General features: G+C 34.3%; 2 protein-coding genes and 1 long non-coding RNA gene across 4 annotated transcripts; 2 read left to right on the top strand and 1 right to left on the bottom strand.

Annotated features, from left to right (window-relative positions):
- Nucleotides 1–798: 798 nt before the first annotated feature.
- Nucleotides 799–3185, top strand: LOC132053635 (protein EARLY RESPONSIVE TO DEHYDRATION 15-like). 2 transcript variants are annotated; one of them, XM_059445734.1, is made up of 3 exons: nucleotides 799–1182; nucleotides 1720–1837; nucleotides 2725–3185. In XM_059445734.1, the coding sequence occupies exons 1-3, from the start codon at nucleotides 972–974 to the stop codon at nucleotides 2780–2782; spliced, it is 387 nt and encodes a 128-aa protein (XP_059301717.1). In that variant the 5' UTR covers nucleotides 799–971; the 3' UTR covers nucleotides 2783–3185. The 2 variants fall into 2 exon arrangements, with proteins under 2 accessions (XP_059301717.1, XP_059301724.1); XM_059445741.1 differs by lacking the exon at nucleotides 2725–3185 and having other exon boundaries at nucleotides 802–1182; nucleotides 1720–2148.
- Nucleotides 3186–4047: 862 nt separating this feature from the next.
- LOC132029758 (copper transport protein CCH) lies at nucleotides 4048–4901 on the bottom strand. The gene is made up of 3 exons (XM_059419108.1): nucleotides 4729–4901; nucleotides 4548–4623; nucleotides 4048–4434 (listed from the first exon to the last, which is right to left on the bottom strand). Exons 1-3 carry the CDS (start codon nucleotides 4735–4737, stop codon nucleotides 4301–4303), a joined length of 219 nt encoding a protein of 72 aa, XP_059275091.1. The 5' UTR covers nucleotides 4738–4901; the 3' UTR covers nucleotides 4048–4300.
- Nucleotides 4902–11730: 6829 nt separating this feature from the next.
- LOC132029754 (uncharacterized) lies at nucleotides 11731–12445 on the top strand. The gene is made up of 2 exons (XR_009407915.1): nucleotides 11731–11808; nucleotides 11895–12445. It is a non-coding gene; the product is annotated as an uncharacterized LOC132029754 (long non-coding RNA).
- The last annotated feature ends 1369 nt before the right edge of the window (nucleotides 12446–13814 follow it).

Genomic DNA, 13814 nt, shown 5'->3' with positions numbered 1-13814 from the left:
AAATACCGAATAACCGGTGAACCGAAACCGAACACCGAATTTGTTATATAAAAAAATCAAAACCTAACCGAAAAATCGAATTAATTCGGTTCGATCTGATTTTTCGATTTTCGGGGTTTATGCGTAGCCCTATCAGCAATAGTCTAGACGGGTTAAGAGAATTGAGATTGGAAAACGGGTTTAAAAAAGAATTGGGTTTGGGAGTCTAACGTGGAGTCTATGTGGATTCGACGTGGCTAATTTTTTTGTGTTGTGGAGTTCAAGTCAGACTTTAATCCATATAAGGACAAATTTATCAAGTATCCTTACGGGAAGGGCAAATTTGATCGTAAATTTTGACGGAGAGGGCAAATTTGATCCCAAACTTTGATAGAGGGCAAATTTAAACTATAAACCATACTTGAAGGGTAAATTTGACCTTTTCCTTATTTTATAAATGTCTCAAGGATAATATGTGATTAAGTATCGTTAGATTTGTTAATACTATGATTTCCTTAAATATAAAGTGCTATTTCTTCAATAATAACTATTAATGGAAAATATAAAACAAGTTAGTATTAGAACTTTTTTGAGTGGTCAAGTGAAATTTTATTCTTGTAAAGTCAAATTAATATGCTTTGGCAGACAGAGCCGCGTATAAGTTTTCATAGCAAACCAATAGGGAGGGGGCACATACAGCGTGTAATCCAATGCGGTGTTGAGGGAGCACGTGACTGTTGTTTCAATCCATTGGCTCGAAGACATGTATGCATTGGTTGGCTTACGCGTCATTGTTCTTATCCATTTCACTGCCCTTACCGACCTACTGCATATTCTAGCAATGTTTGGTAATTAAAAGAAAAAGGAAAAACAAAGTGGATTAACCCGAGAAATAAAATTAATGCGGTATCCCACTCTTGGAAACCAAGTGCGCAGAACCTACTCATAATATCCATCACACTTTACCATTACCAATCTTGTTCATCAAAACAATGGGGACTTCAACCCTAAATCCCAATGCTCCGATCTTCATTCCCTCAGAATATCGTGAAGTGGAGGACTTTTCTGACCACTGGTGGGACCTAGTCCACACTTCTCCATGGTTCCGACATTACTGGCTTCGTGAATGCTACTCCGATCCCGACACCGACACTTATGATCCTCTTCTCCCTCATATCGATTTTGTCTCCAACGATTTCAAGAGTAAGTTCCTCCTCATTATTATTATTCCCTCTGTTCATTTTTGACCAAGTAATTAATACTAATATGATAAGTTTACTATTCCTTCTGTCTTATGTTACTTGTCATATTTTTCTTTTACACCTTCTTTTAAGTTTTCACTGGTTTACCCTTAATTCTCTTTAATAAATATACACTCTATTTATGTGTCTTATATGTATTATTTACCTTTAAACACAATAAATGTCATGAACAAAATGGGAAGAATTTAATTAATTCTAGTTTGATCTTGTAAATTGACAAATATTGTAGGATGAATATTTTTAGTAATGTTGAAACTGATATGAGACGGAGGGAGTATATCACTCTTTGAAAATAATAAATTCAATGCTTTGGGAAAGATTTATAGTTAATAATAAAAATAAATTACGAATTAAGTAATAAATTTTGGTTTGATTTATCAACTGGACAAGTAAATGTGAGCGAGCGAATAACTACTAAAATAGCCTTCTTACAAATTTACCTAATAGATTCTGATGATATTTTTGTTTGTGTGATTAGAAGATGAGAATAAGGAGGAGTTGATCACTTTGGGGGTGTTGAAATGGAACAAGTCACGAATTGCTGCTGAAATTCCAAGGTACGGGAAGCAGGTGCCCAAAATCGTGAACGTTAAGGTGAGCCCTAGGCATATTCAGCAGCCAAGATAAGAGCAATTAATCACAACTCGGAAGCACCTCACTCACTGAGTTAATTAGCTAGCCAGTTGGTGTACATGGTGGCATGTAGCTTTATTTTCCCGTTAGTAGCAGTGGGCCTTTTTGAGGTTCATTTTAGCATCAAAACTTTGTTTTACATCTTGCACTTTCTACCTTGCTTTTCCAATAAATTGCCAGAACATGACAGAAAAATATGCACAATGGAGCAAATGTTACTCCCTGATACCCGTATTAGTTGTCACAGTTATTAAAATTACTTGTTACTCTCTCTCTAGATCAAAAAGAGTGTCCACTTAACTATTTGCACAGTCCTTAACAAAATATTAATTCCTAGAAAAAAATATAGGTAATTTGTCTAAACTGTCAATTTGCCTAAACTTTTTCTAATTAAATAGGTATTGAAATTTGATCACATAGCATTTAATAGGAAAAATTTAGAAAATTTTCTTACAAGTGAACTCTCTTTTTGATTCAAAAAAATAGGCTAAGGCCATCTAACTCTGCACTATTTTTTGCACCAAATGCTATTTTTATATTATATAACACTTTTAATTTAACATATTATAAATTTTAATTTTTACATTTAAATTCCTAGTAGACCTATTCATCTACACCATTACTATTCATTAATATATATTTTTTTATTTATTATACAACACTTTTAATTTAACATATTATAAATTTTAATTTATAATTTTAGATTCCTAATATGCCTAATTATTTTTTATGTAATATCTTATAATATTAATTTTACATCTTAATTTTGGAGTGTAAGTTTTATAAATTAATTTTCGTATATATTATTTTATATAAAATTGTAAGTTAACGAATATGATCACCAACAACTAACGATGTTGCAAGGCTTCTTCACATCGGTGAGCAACGTGGTTTTTCAGGAATGCTAGGTAGTCTAGATTGCATGCATTGGAGATGGAAAAATTGTCAAACAGCATGGGCTGGACAATATGCAGGTCGTAGTGGATCCCCAACAATAATTTTTGAAGTTGTAGCTGATTATGACCTTTGGATTTGGCATGCATATTTTGGTATGCCCGGCATCAATAATGACATTAATGTTTTAGAATCGTCACATATGTTTTCCAATCTTGCTAAAGGTATTGCTCCTCCCGCCCATTATGTTATTCAAGGAAATGAATATGATGTGGGTTATTATTTAGCTGACAGTATATATTCAAAATGATCTACAATTGTGCAAACCATTCATGAGCCACAATCTCAAAAGAAGAAATATTTCGTGACGAAACAAGAATCATGTCGAAAAGATGTTGAACGTGCATTCGGAATTTTGCAATCTCGTTTTGCAATTATTGCAGGACCGTCGCGTTTTTGGAGAAAAGAAGTGGTACATGATATATTAACATCATGTATTATACTGCACAACGTGATAATCGAGGATGAGCGTGATCTTAATGCATCAATTCAAGATGCTTGGGAAGGTTTAACTCCAACAGTAGAAATGGTAGTAGATGAAAATTATCGATTTGAATAATTTTTAGCTCGACACAAAAAAGTTAAGAATAAAGATGCTCATTTTGCATTTCGTAATGTATTAATAGAGTATTTATGGGAGTAACGTACTAATCATGGAAGTTGAATATTTATGTAGAAATTAAAATAAATTCTACCTTAATGTAATAGTATTTATTTAATTATATTTTATCCATTATTTCACTTTTATTTGAATTATCCATTAATATGTATAACGTATAATATTTGCTTACAATTTATATTATTTAAAATTTTATGGTATAAAATAATTTTATATTAAATGATTATATAACAAAAGATTATGAATTACATGGGATGGATATGTAAAAAAGAAAAAAGAAAAAAAGGATTTTTTTATGAAATTAAAAATAAAATTTAAGTAAAAGAAAATAATATAATATAAAAGAGAGAGGAGAATATAAAAGGAATATTTTTTTTTGTGCAAAAAATGGTGCAATGGGTTGAAGTTAATTTGTGCCATTTTGGTGTTTGCATCATTTTGGTGCAAAAAATGGTGTAATGGGTTGGAGATGCCCTAAGTGGATCTTCCACTTTTTTTTTATCCGGAGGGAGTATTTTATAAAATCAAGATAAAATTAATTATTTTATCTCATTTTACCCTTATATTACATGTTTTTATAATTATATTGTTGGAGAGAGATAAAGGTAAGGTAGTAAAAATACAAAACTCTAGTACAAATATTGTGATTAGTACCTTAGATATCAGATTTTGGTTGATCAGTCGGGATTTAGAATGTAGAAGTACTTCCAAAATCTCCGCGACAGGAGCAATATAATAAGAATACATAAAGATCAAACCAGGACAACTAGTAATAAGTTGATACTCTTATAATATGAAATTGCAAGATCGTCTTACACTCCAATAAAGCAGTGGCTCACTGGCTTATTAACTATTAACTTGATTGTTGATCCCAGTTGATTGCTTGTTTCCCTATCTTGTGAAGAACTTTGATGACCTCTTCAGTTGTCACATTTCCAGTTACTGTCACTTTATTTAGTTGTGTATCCACATCATACGTTTCAATATCTGCCACACATCCAATTGGAAAAAAAATTAAAAATGTAGAATTTCGTAGATCATTTCTAGGGGTGGTTGAAGAAAATTTTAGGAATTTGATGATGTAAAAAGACTTGTCATACCTTCAATTTTCTTGATTGCCTTCAAGATTTTCTTGACGCATTCGTCACAGTGCAGACCTACTTTAAGCTCCACAACCTAATGTAAAGATGAAAAGCAAATCTCAAAAGTATTGTTTTAACAGAAATATTGGAAGTTTGATTTAAAAAACCTGCTAGACGAATGGTTTTGAGGTGTACTAACATTGGCCATTGTAGTTGCTACGTTTAAAAGCTTCTCAATATGCAGCTACCAAACAATCTTCCAAACTGATGCTAGTAGTAGTAGTAAAGAGAAGAATGAAGATATCAAATATGATGAATGATTTAATGTTTTGAGGAAAGTTGAAAATATTTAAAGAAAAGTGGTGGGGTATAAGATTCTTTTCTTTAAGTGATAGGGGATTATTTCACTTTGCCAAAAGCTCCTTTAAACCCCTTTTTCCCTCGACGCGTAGGCATTAGTCTTCGTCATTCAGGGCCGTGAAAATTGACATTACCCTAATATTCTTGAAATGATCAACAGAACTATAGTATTATACATCATTCATCCGAATACGTTTGATATTTTTTGCAATTTTGAGACGCTAAATCAAATTAAAGTAATTCACATTTTTAAATTTTGACTTTGACTTTCCAAAACCACAAATGAAGTATTATAAATTAATTACATTTTACTTATATTAACATTTTTAAAAATTCAGAGAAAGTTTCACTTAAATTGGATTTCAGAGTAACTGGCCAATGCTGAAAGGATGGGCTTGTGAGCCCACGCTCAAAGGATGGGATTTCAACTTCAATTCTCCTCCATTTTTCTCAAATTCTATACCTAGATTGGAGACGCATAGCGTGAGTTAGAATTAATTTAATTAATTTAATTGACTAAAACAAGGTCTAACCATAGTATATAATTAATAACTTATCCATAAATATATTAAAATATTTTCTCTCTCTTCCTATTTTAATATTCCATTTTTTTTTTTCGATCATGAAAACTCTTTAATGGTGATATTTTCCATAATATAGACAACTTTTTCAGAAATATACAATTATTAATTGAATAATGGGGTCTATATTATGTGAATTAGTAAGCATCACAATTGAAAAAATGAAAAATATCACCAATTGAATAATGGGTCTATTGGGAAAAAAAATTAAGTGGCAAAAGATAATCGGGTAATTAGAAAAGATATTTTTTCTTGGGTGGGAAAAGTAAAATAGGTAGAGAGAGAAAATATTCTAATATATTAATGGATAAGTTACTAATTATATGAACTATGGTTAGGGCCTTGTTTTAGTCAATTAAATCTTAGTCATTAATTCTAATACATGCCATGTGTCTCTAATCTAATGTAGAACTTGGGGAAAATGAAGAGAAGGGAAATGGAGAGGAGCCCAATCCCAGGGGAACGCACCAGAGTTTCTGGAATGTAGGAGCAGCAAGAAAAGGGAAATTTTTGGGATTTTACTAGTATACTAAAATAAATTTATATTTATCCTAATTAATAGTAAAGTTGATGGCTCAAAAGATTATCCTAAACTATTACGTTTTTGTAAGTTGTATACTTAAAACTATGTCTTGTTTTCGCAGTCCTCTGGAACTATAACTTTACAGGATTCAATTCTCCTGACTTGAATATATGGTAACTTGTTTGTTGATACATTTTTAGAGACGTGGCTAGCTTAATAGCCTCTTTGGTCAAATTTTTGGAGTAAATATCTTTAAAGGTCACTTAATTATGAGGAATTACGTAACAAAGTCATTCAAATTTGTCTTATATCAATAAAATCACTCAACTAAAGGTAATTCTCTTAGAAAGTCACTCAACTTTATTTTTTAACTCAAAAGTCACTCAACTATTGGTATTTCACTTAGAAAGTCATTCAACCTATTTAAGTATTAATTTTTTTAATTAAATTTTGCTAACATGAAATTTATATTTAAAGCCAATTTTTTAAGAAATAAAAAGATACTCATTTTAATCATTTTATTGACCCGCTCCACTACACCCGACCCGCTAAAAATATATTGACTAAGACCTTTTTTTTTACCATCATTCTTAACCTTATCTCATTATGAATTTCTAAATTATTTAACTTTTATTTTCTTATCACCGAAAACATAGCACTTTTGAAATTATGATTTAAAATTAAATATTTGTTAATATTTTAGTAACTTTTTATATGTATATCTATATTCTATTTCAAATCATTTGTAGGGTGTATCTGCTTCTGTTGCCAAACTTTTATCAATTTTTTATAAATGATTATCTAAACATGATTTGGCTAAACTGGGTTCTAATTTTTCTTAGCATATTAATTATCCAAATCTTATGCAAAGGTTTAATAAATTAGGCGATAACAATTAACACTTGAATTCGTAGCTGACAGACGGTTGGAATAGTTAGCTTTTGCTGGATAATATTATCATGGGACTGAATGACAAGTTGTGTTCTCACGTGACAATTATGAATTTTGAAATTTTAATGCATCTTCTCACGTGACAATATAATTATGAATTTTGAAATTTTAATGCATCTGCTAATTTCTTACTACTACTATTACAATAATATACCCAGTGAAATCTCATGAAAGTGGGATTGTGCGGGAGGATAAGTGCTACTTCGCCTTATTCTCTACCTTGGAATAGAGGTTGTTTTAGGTAGATCGCTGACTCAAAACGATTCATTAAGCGCATTACAAAAGGAAATAACGAAAAATTTCTTACTGCTGTTTAATAAATGATACACTCAAATATCAAGTGGGTTGGGTCAATAAAATGGTTAAAAATAGAGCGGGTTAGGTCAAGTGGGGTGGATTAATAAAATGGTTAACATGGCTATATTTTTATTTATTAAAAAATAATATAAATTTCATATCAACAAAAATTAACAAAAAATTAATACTTAGATAGGTTGACTGATTTTTTGTAAGTGAAATATCAATAATTGAGTGACTTTCAAGTTAAAAAACAAAGTTGAGTAACTTTCTAAGAGAACTACCCTTAGTTGAGTGATTTTATTGATACAAAACAGAGTTGAATGCCTTTGTTACATAATTTCTCATAGTGAGTCCGGAACCAAAATGCCCCAAAAAAAAACTATTTTGAACCAAAATACCCAACAAAAAAAAAATGCTACAAAACTACCTTTAGCGCAGTATATAGCAATTCCTCTCTCTCCTATAGCGCAGTATATAGCAATTCCTCTCTCTCCTATAGCGCAGTATTTTACTGCGCTATAGTGCTCCACTTTAAACCCATGGGGTTCCACCACTGGTCCCTCCAGTGGCCAAAAAAAAAAAAAAAAACGAAAACGCCATTGGAGGCGAAACCGAGGTCGTCCCCACATCCAAAAACGTCATTTTCTATTAAATTTCATCCGTGAAAGTTTAGATTCTCGGTATATTCAAGTCAAGAAGCAAGATTCTAAGTTCGAATTTTGCGAAAAAGTGGGGTACAACTTGATTAAAATAACTCTACAAAAAATCTTCGATTAAGGTTTTCTACTATGAACTTTTGTTATATACATTATATTCTAAGCAAGCTTAACATTTAACCCTTGCCATTTTCGAAAAAAAAAATCATTTTTTTTTGTTCTGTTCGATTTAGGCGGTTTTTTGCCACTGTTCCGATTTTTTTTTTTTTGGTTTAATTCATTATTTGTTAAATGTTTATGAATTGTTAATTTGTTAAATGTTTATGAATTGTTAATTTGTTATATGTTTATGAGTTGTTAATTTGTTAATTATTTATGAATTGTTAATGAATTATTATTTTGTTAATTGATTATTTGTTAAACATTGATTATGAATTTATTAGTTGTTAAATATTGTTTATGAATTGAAAGAAGTTGATTGGTAATTAATTATTATGTTGTTAACACTTTGTTTGGATGATTGTTATGTATTGTTTTGACATTTATCGTATTGTGTAGTATTATATAGGACCAAATCAGTGGTTACATAAAATAGGACCTTTCGTCATTACATAAAAATAAAATTAAAGTAACAATCAAAGCAAACATTGTATTTAAACTAATAACATAATATAATACAATAGGTAACAACCATCCAAACAAGTTGTAAATGGTTATGAATTGTTAATCTATATAATTTTAAAAGCGTGAATATATATGTTAAATAAAAAAAGATTATCTTAAAAGAATAGTTAAAGTTCTTCTTTTCATAAATACATAAGCTAACAAAAAAAATGTAAAGTTTGTAGGAAAATATGTGGTCGACGAATATACTCTTTTAGTTTAATTTTATCGCAGTTGTGTTGGCTATTTGGTCAACTAAAAATATATCACATATTCAAAATAGAGTTCTAAACAAATACTACTGCTGAATTTCGATTCCCAAACTAATTAACTTAACAAGTTTTTGCCATCACATAATTCAAAAGTAATTAACTTAAAAGTCTTTGCCATCACATATGTGTCCTTACTATCACATATTAAATTTACTGCATATCCCATGTTAATTATTCACAAGATATAATACTACATAATTCATATATTCCCTACAAATTATTAATTAGTTAATATAATTTATCTTTCATTTCAAGAATAATGACTAATTTAGTTTGTACAGACCGGACTCTTTCATGGATCCGAATGTTCCCCCTGGGCCCGATGTTCCCCCGGGGCCCGATACTCACCCGGGGCCGAATGATCACTCGGGGCCCGCTGTTCACCCGGGGCCCGCTGATAGATCAGTATTGTCTTTGCAAGACAATCATAGGTCAGACTTATTATGGGCCGGTACTATAGGGATATCTACTAGGCTCGTCCCCCGTAGAGGCTGCAGAGAGCGTGGACTCTTTTACGCGAGCACCCCCTACACCCTTGCGTCTTGGAGATATTGTTTCGGGGCGGCATCTACCGTTGCGTGTCCGTTGGTCGTGTACAGCATGATTAGGCGCTCATCACGGCCATGGTTGAGCGGTGGAGGCCAGAGACACATAACTTCCATCTTCGCACTGGTGAAGCCACGATTACACTTCAGGATGTGGAGGTCTTCTTTGGATTGCGAGTAGATGGAGAGCCACTATACACTCGGTACGAGCCTCCTCCTGGTCAGACGTGGGCGACAGAGTTGACTAGGCTCACCGACTTCGTGCCTGATGCCGAGGGCCAGATTTCAGGACAGAGTCGGGTTAAGATTAGTGCACTCTGCACTTATTTGGAGGGTCTAGATCCGGTTGAGGACGGCACCCCGCAGGACGATGTTGATCGTCATGCCCGTTTGTACCGCTATTATATTCAGGGGCATCTTGTTCCCGAACTCATCGGGTGCCTTTGTTAGCTTACGTTATTTAGTTTTCTTGGAGCATCTGGACCGCCTGGGAGACTACAGCTGGGGCGGTGTTGTTTTGGCGTATCTTTACAGATGCCTGTGCCGAGCATCTATTGGTGTTGTCAGAGATGTGTATGGATTTTTTGCTCTTCTCCAGGTAATATTTTAAGTGTGCCTTCCTTTAATGTAGACAAACCTCTTGAAATGACGACTTAAAAAATCGTATTTTCTAATATCACTTACAGTTATGGGCATGGGAGAGAATGCTGCCCTTTCAGCCCGTACCTAGGCATCACCTCGAGATTGACATGCCTTATGCGAGGAGGTGGACAGCGGGTTTTGACCGGGATGTGGATACGCACCACAGTATTCTTCTATTCCGGGACCAGCTTGATCAAATGATGGACGATGCAGTAAAACTATTTAAATTTACATTAATAATTTAATTAAACGTCTTTTCTAATTGGTGATCACTGATTTGTATTTATATGTTATGCAGCTATTTATATGGACGCCGTACTTCCGCTATATTAGATGGTTTGCCGGCCTTACGTAGGGCGAGTCGGGGGTTTAGAGGTCGCGGTGTCCATTGATACACCTGGACATCGTAGAGGATCATATGCCCGAGCGTGTCTTACGACAGTTTGGGCATACACAGAGTATACCCCCTGACGTCCGTCATAAGCTCCGACACTACTAGCGGGACGATCGGGCTGCCGTTGATGATGATTTTCTGGCTTTCATGGATGTCCAGCTCCGCCGTTGGAAGAACAGGTTGGGCACTTTAGCAGTGGTCGCCTATTTGACTCCTATTGAGCATTACATGCGTTGGTATCATCAGATCACACGTCGATTGATCGGCAACCCAGCTTTGCGTCCCCCTAGGGATGTAGGATACTCAGCACTCGCGGGGCAGTACGAGGTATTGGTAAGTTTATCGTATTTAGATTTATTTAATTGCATTAATTGTTACGTTTTAAAAAATAACTTTTTTTTTCTTTTCGTTGAACACAAATGCAGCTGGTGGTCGTACGTTTTACGCATCTTGGGGTTAGAGCATATGCCTTACCCCGGGCTTGCGGGGCTTGCGGCGGAGATGGTACGGATATCGGAGGATGGTATCCGGCGACCCGGGAGGAGGACCGGGTGCTCCCGGAGGAGGCCGTCTTTGGAGGAGAGGATGCGCGGCGCGTGAGGACGCCGTGTGCGTAGAGGCCGCGGTGCTGTCGCTAGAAGACACCGGGTGGGAGGACATCATCTGGTAGATGAGGCGGATGAGGCCGATCCCATTCCAGAGGGCGTTCACGGTCTAGTCCATCCGCAGCTGTTCTAGGCGGGTGGTAGCTCACCTGGGGACTCACCTACGTTTACGCCGGCGCTCTTACTTGCTGAGATACCGGGTCGTCATCACGGCCCGAGCGGAATGCATACATGGAGGAGCGTGATAACGTTGATTGGCGGCGTTACGCCTTCATTAGGCGATGAGCGGCTTTGTGATGAATTTAGAGGGAGCCAGGATTCTTGACTTCGATGAGTTTTTGATCCCGGTTAGTATTTAAAATACTTATTTGTTCATTTAAATTATTTATTTTAAATATATATATATATATATATATATATATATATATATATATATATGTTACTCATTATTTAGTAATATTTTATATTTTAGGATTCGGCGCCGGCGGTCCACGAGCCACCCACTCGGGCATTTCTCATGGGTGCGCGAGCCGGTGTCTTCCCATATGACTACCGAGCCACGAGTAAGCTTTTTATTAAAATTTATTTTATTCAATATAAGGTCAATATTTAATATATATATTTGATTATTTAAAGTACTTATTTTAAATATGTATGTTACTTATTATTTCGTTTTTTTTTGATATTTTAGGATTCGGCGCGGTGGGTCCACGAGCAACCCATTCAGGAGCATTCTCATCAGCTTGCCGAGGCAGAGGTGTCTTCTCATGAGACTACCGAGGCGCATGTAAGTTTTTTACTTAAAACTAATTTTATTCAATATAAGGTAAATATTTATTTAATTTTTATAACCTTTACTTGGATTTCGAACAGCATCTCGTCCAGGAGACTACCTCATATTCACCACCACACCCATCTCAGGAGCCTACAGACCCATCTCAGGAGCCTACTCAGGCGCCCGTTGACACACAGGTTTGATTAAATAAATAACGTTAATGTATTCAATATAAATAAGAAATGGTACTAATTATTATATACTTTTCAGGTTCATCCTTCAGCGCCTGAGGTGGCGATTCGCAACGAGGAAGAGGTCAAGTTTCCAGACCTAGCTCAGCCTGAGGTTCTGAGCGTGCCAGCGGGACTAGGTCCCAAGAAGAAGCACGATCTAGTTAAGGGCGCAAGGGCTAGGGGAAGAGGAAATGATCATGACTTGGAGCGCCCGGTTATTAAGAGGAAAAAGGGCGATGGAGACAATGGCGAGGGCGGTGGGGATAGTATGAGCCTTAGGCCTAGGGATAGTCTCCGGCATACTACATATGGGACCTATCCTCGATAGTGTATATACATTAGTGTTGTACAATTTATCGTAAATATTATATATTTTTTGCATATTTATACATATTATCTTAGTCTTTATTATTGTTTATAGTTTCACATCCTAAATTGATAATAAAAAAAAAAACGTGACACATTCGAAATAAAGTTAAGCATTAATTTAAAAATAAGACGAAACCCTAAAAGATAAATAACGTAAAGCTAATGACTACAAGTCTTCAAACAAAAGGACTTCGAACACTTTTCAACCACTAAAACGATAATCCAAAGTATTGCGTATTGTTGATGTATTGAGCCTATTTTATTAATTGTACAAATATAAGTAGGGTTCTATATAAAATATTGAAGTTCTGGAGTCTCAAAGCATGATTAATATATGGCTAAACTACGTAAAAAGGAGTGAAAATGTAATAAGAGGCTAGTTTTGAAAAATGGCGGACCGCTATAGAGCAGTAAAATAATGCGCTATAGATGAGAGACAAATTTCTATAGCGCAGTATTTTTTCATGCGCTAAAGCACTTAACGGACCCGTTACGGTTAAGTGCTATAGCGCGGTATTTTACTGCGCTAAAGCACTTAATGGCTCCGTTACGGTTAAATGCTTTAGCGCAGTATTAAAGGTAGTTTTGTAACATTTTTTTTATTGGGATATTTTGGTTCAAAATGATTTTTTTTGGGGCATTTTGGTTCCGGACTCTCTCATAGTAGAGTGACCTTTTGAGATATTTACTCCAAGTTTTTGGGAGGCCAAAAGCACTCATTTCTTTTCTTCAAAAAGTGCTCATTTTTAAAAAAAAGTGAGGTGTTTGATCAAGCTTTTGGGAGAAAATAAGTGTTTCTGGGGAGTAGCAGAATCTAAAAAAAAATAGTTTTTCTTCAAAAGCACTTTTGAGAAAAATACACTTCGAAACACTTTTTAAAGATTGGCCGAACACTAATTGCTGCCCAAAAGTATTTTTTAGATTAATTAGCCAAACACAAACTGTTTCTTACAAAAAATACTCTTTTGAAAAATATATTTTTCAAAATAAACTGATTTTATAAGCTTGGCGAAACAGGCTATAAGTTGAGAATTAATATTGTTTTAATTTTTTTCTCTTCTTTCTTTCCTTTATATTTTTTTTGTAGTTTTTCTTCATCTGGTTCACTTTCCTCTGTAACCGAATTAATTTGCTTTTATATATTTGGGTTACATCTGAAATTACCTATCTCTTTCTTCTTTTACTTTCCCCTGCATTATTGAAATAATACCTTCTTCAATTACCTTTTTCTTGATTTCATCCTATCTTTTTTAGTAGATACTTTCTTGAGGTTGAAAATGATCATTTTAGGAAGTTGTGGACAACCGGCATAAAATCCAAGAAAATACTACCTTTTGAGAGAGAAAATTCCAAAATAAAGCCCTAATTTTTTGGCAGTGTAACGACACGTTAGGTCGTTTCGATGATTTGTTTTTT

The sequence above is a fragment of the Lycium ferocissimum genome, chromosome 1, assembly GCF_029784015.1.
Source record: "Lycium ferocissimum isolate CSIRO_LF1 chromosome 1, AGI_CSIRO_Lferr_CH_V1, whole genome shotgun sequence".
Lineage (NCBI taxonomy): Eukaryota > Viridiplantae > Streptophyta > Magnoliopsida > Solanales > Solanaceae > Lycium > Lycium ferocissimum.
This window is presented reverse-complemented; position numbering and strand designations above follow the sequence as displayed.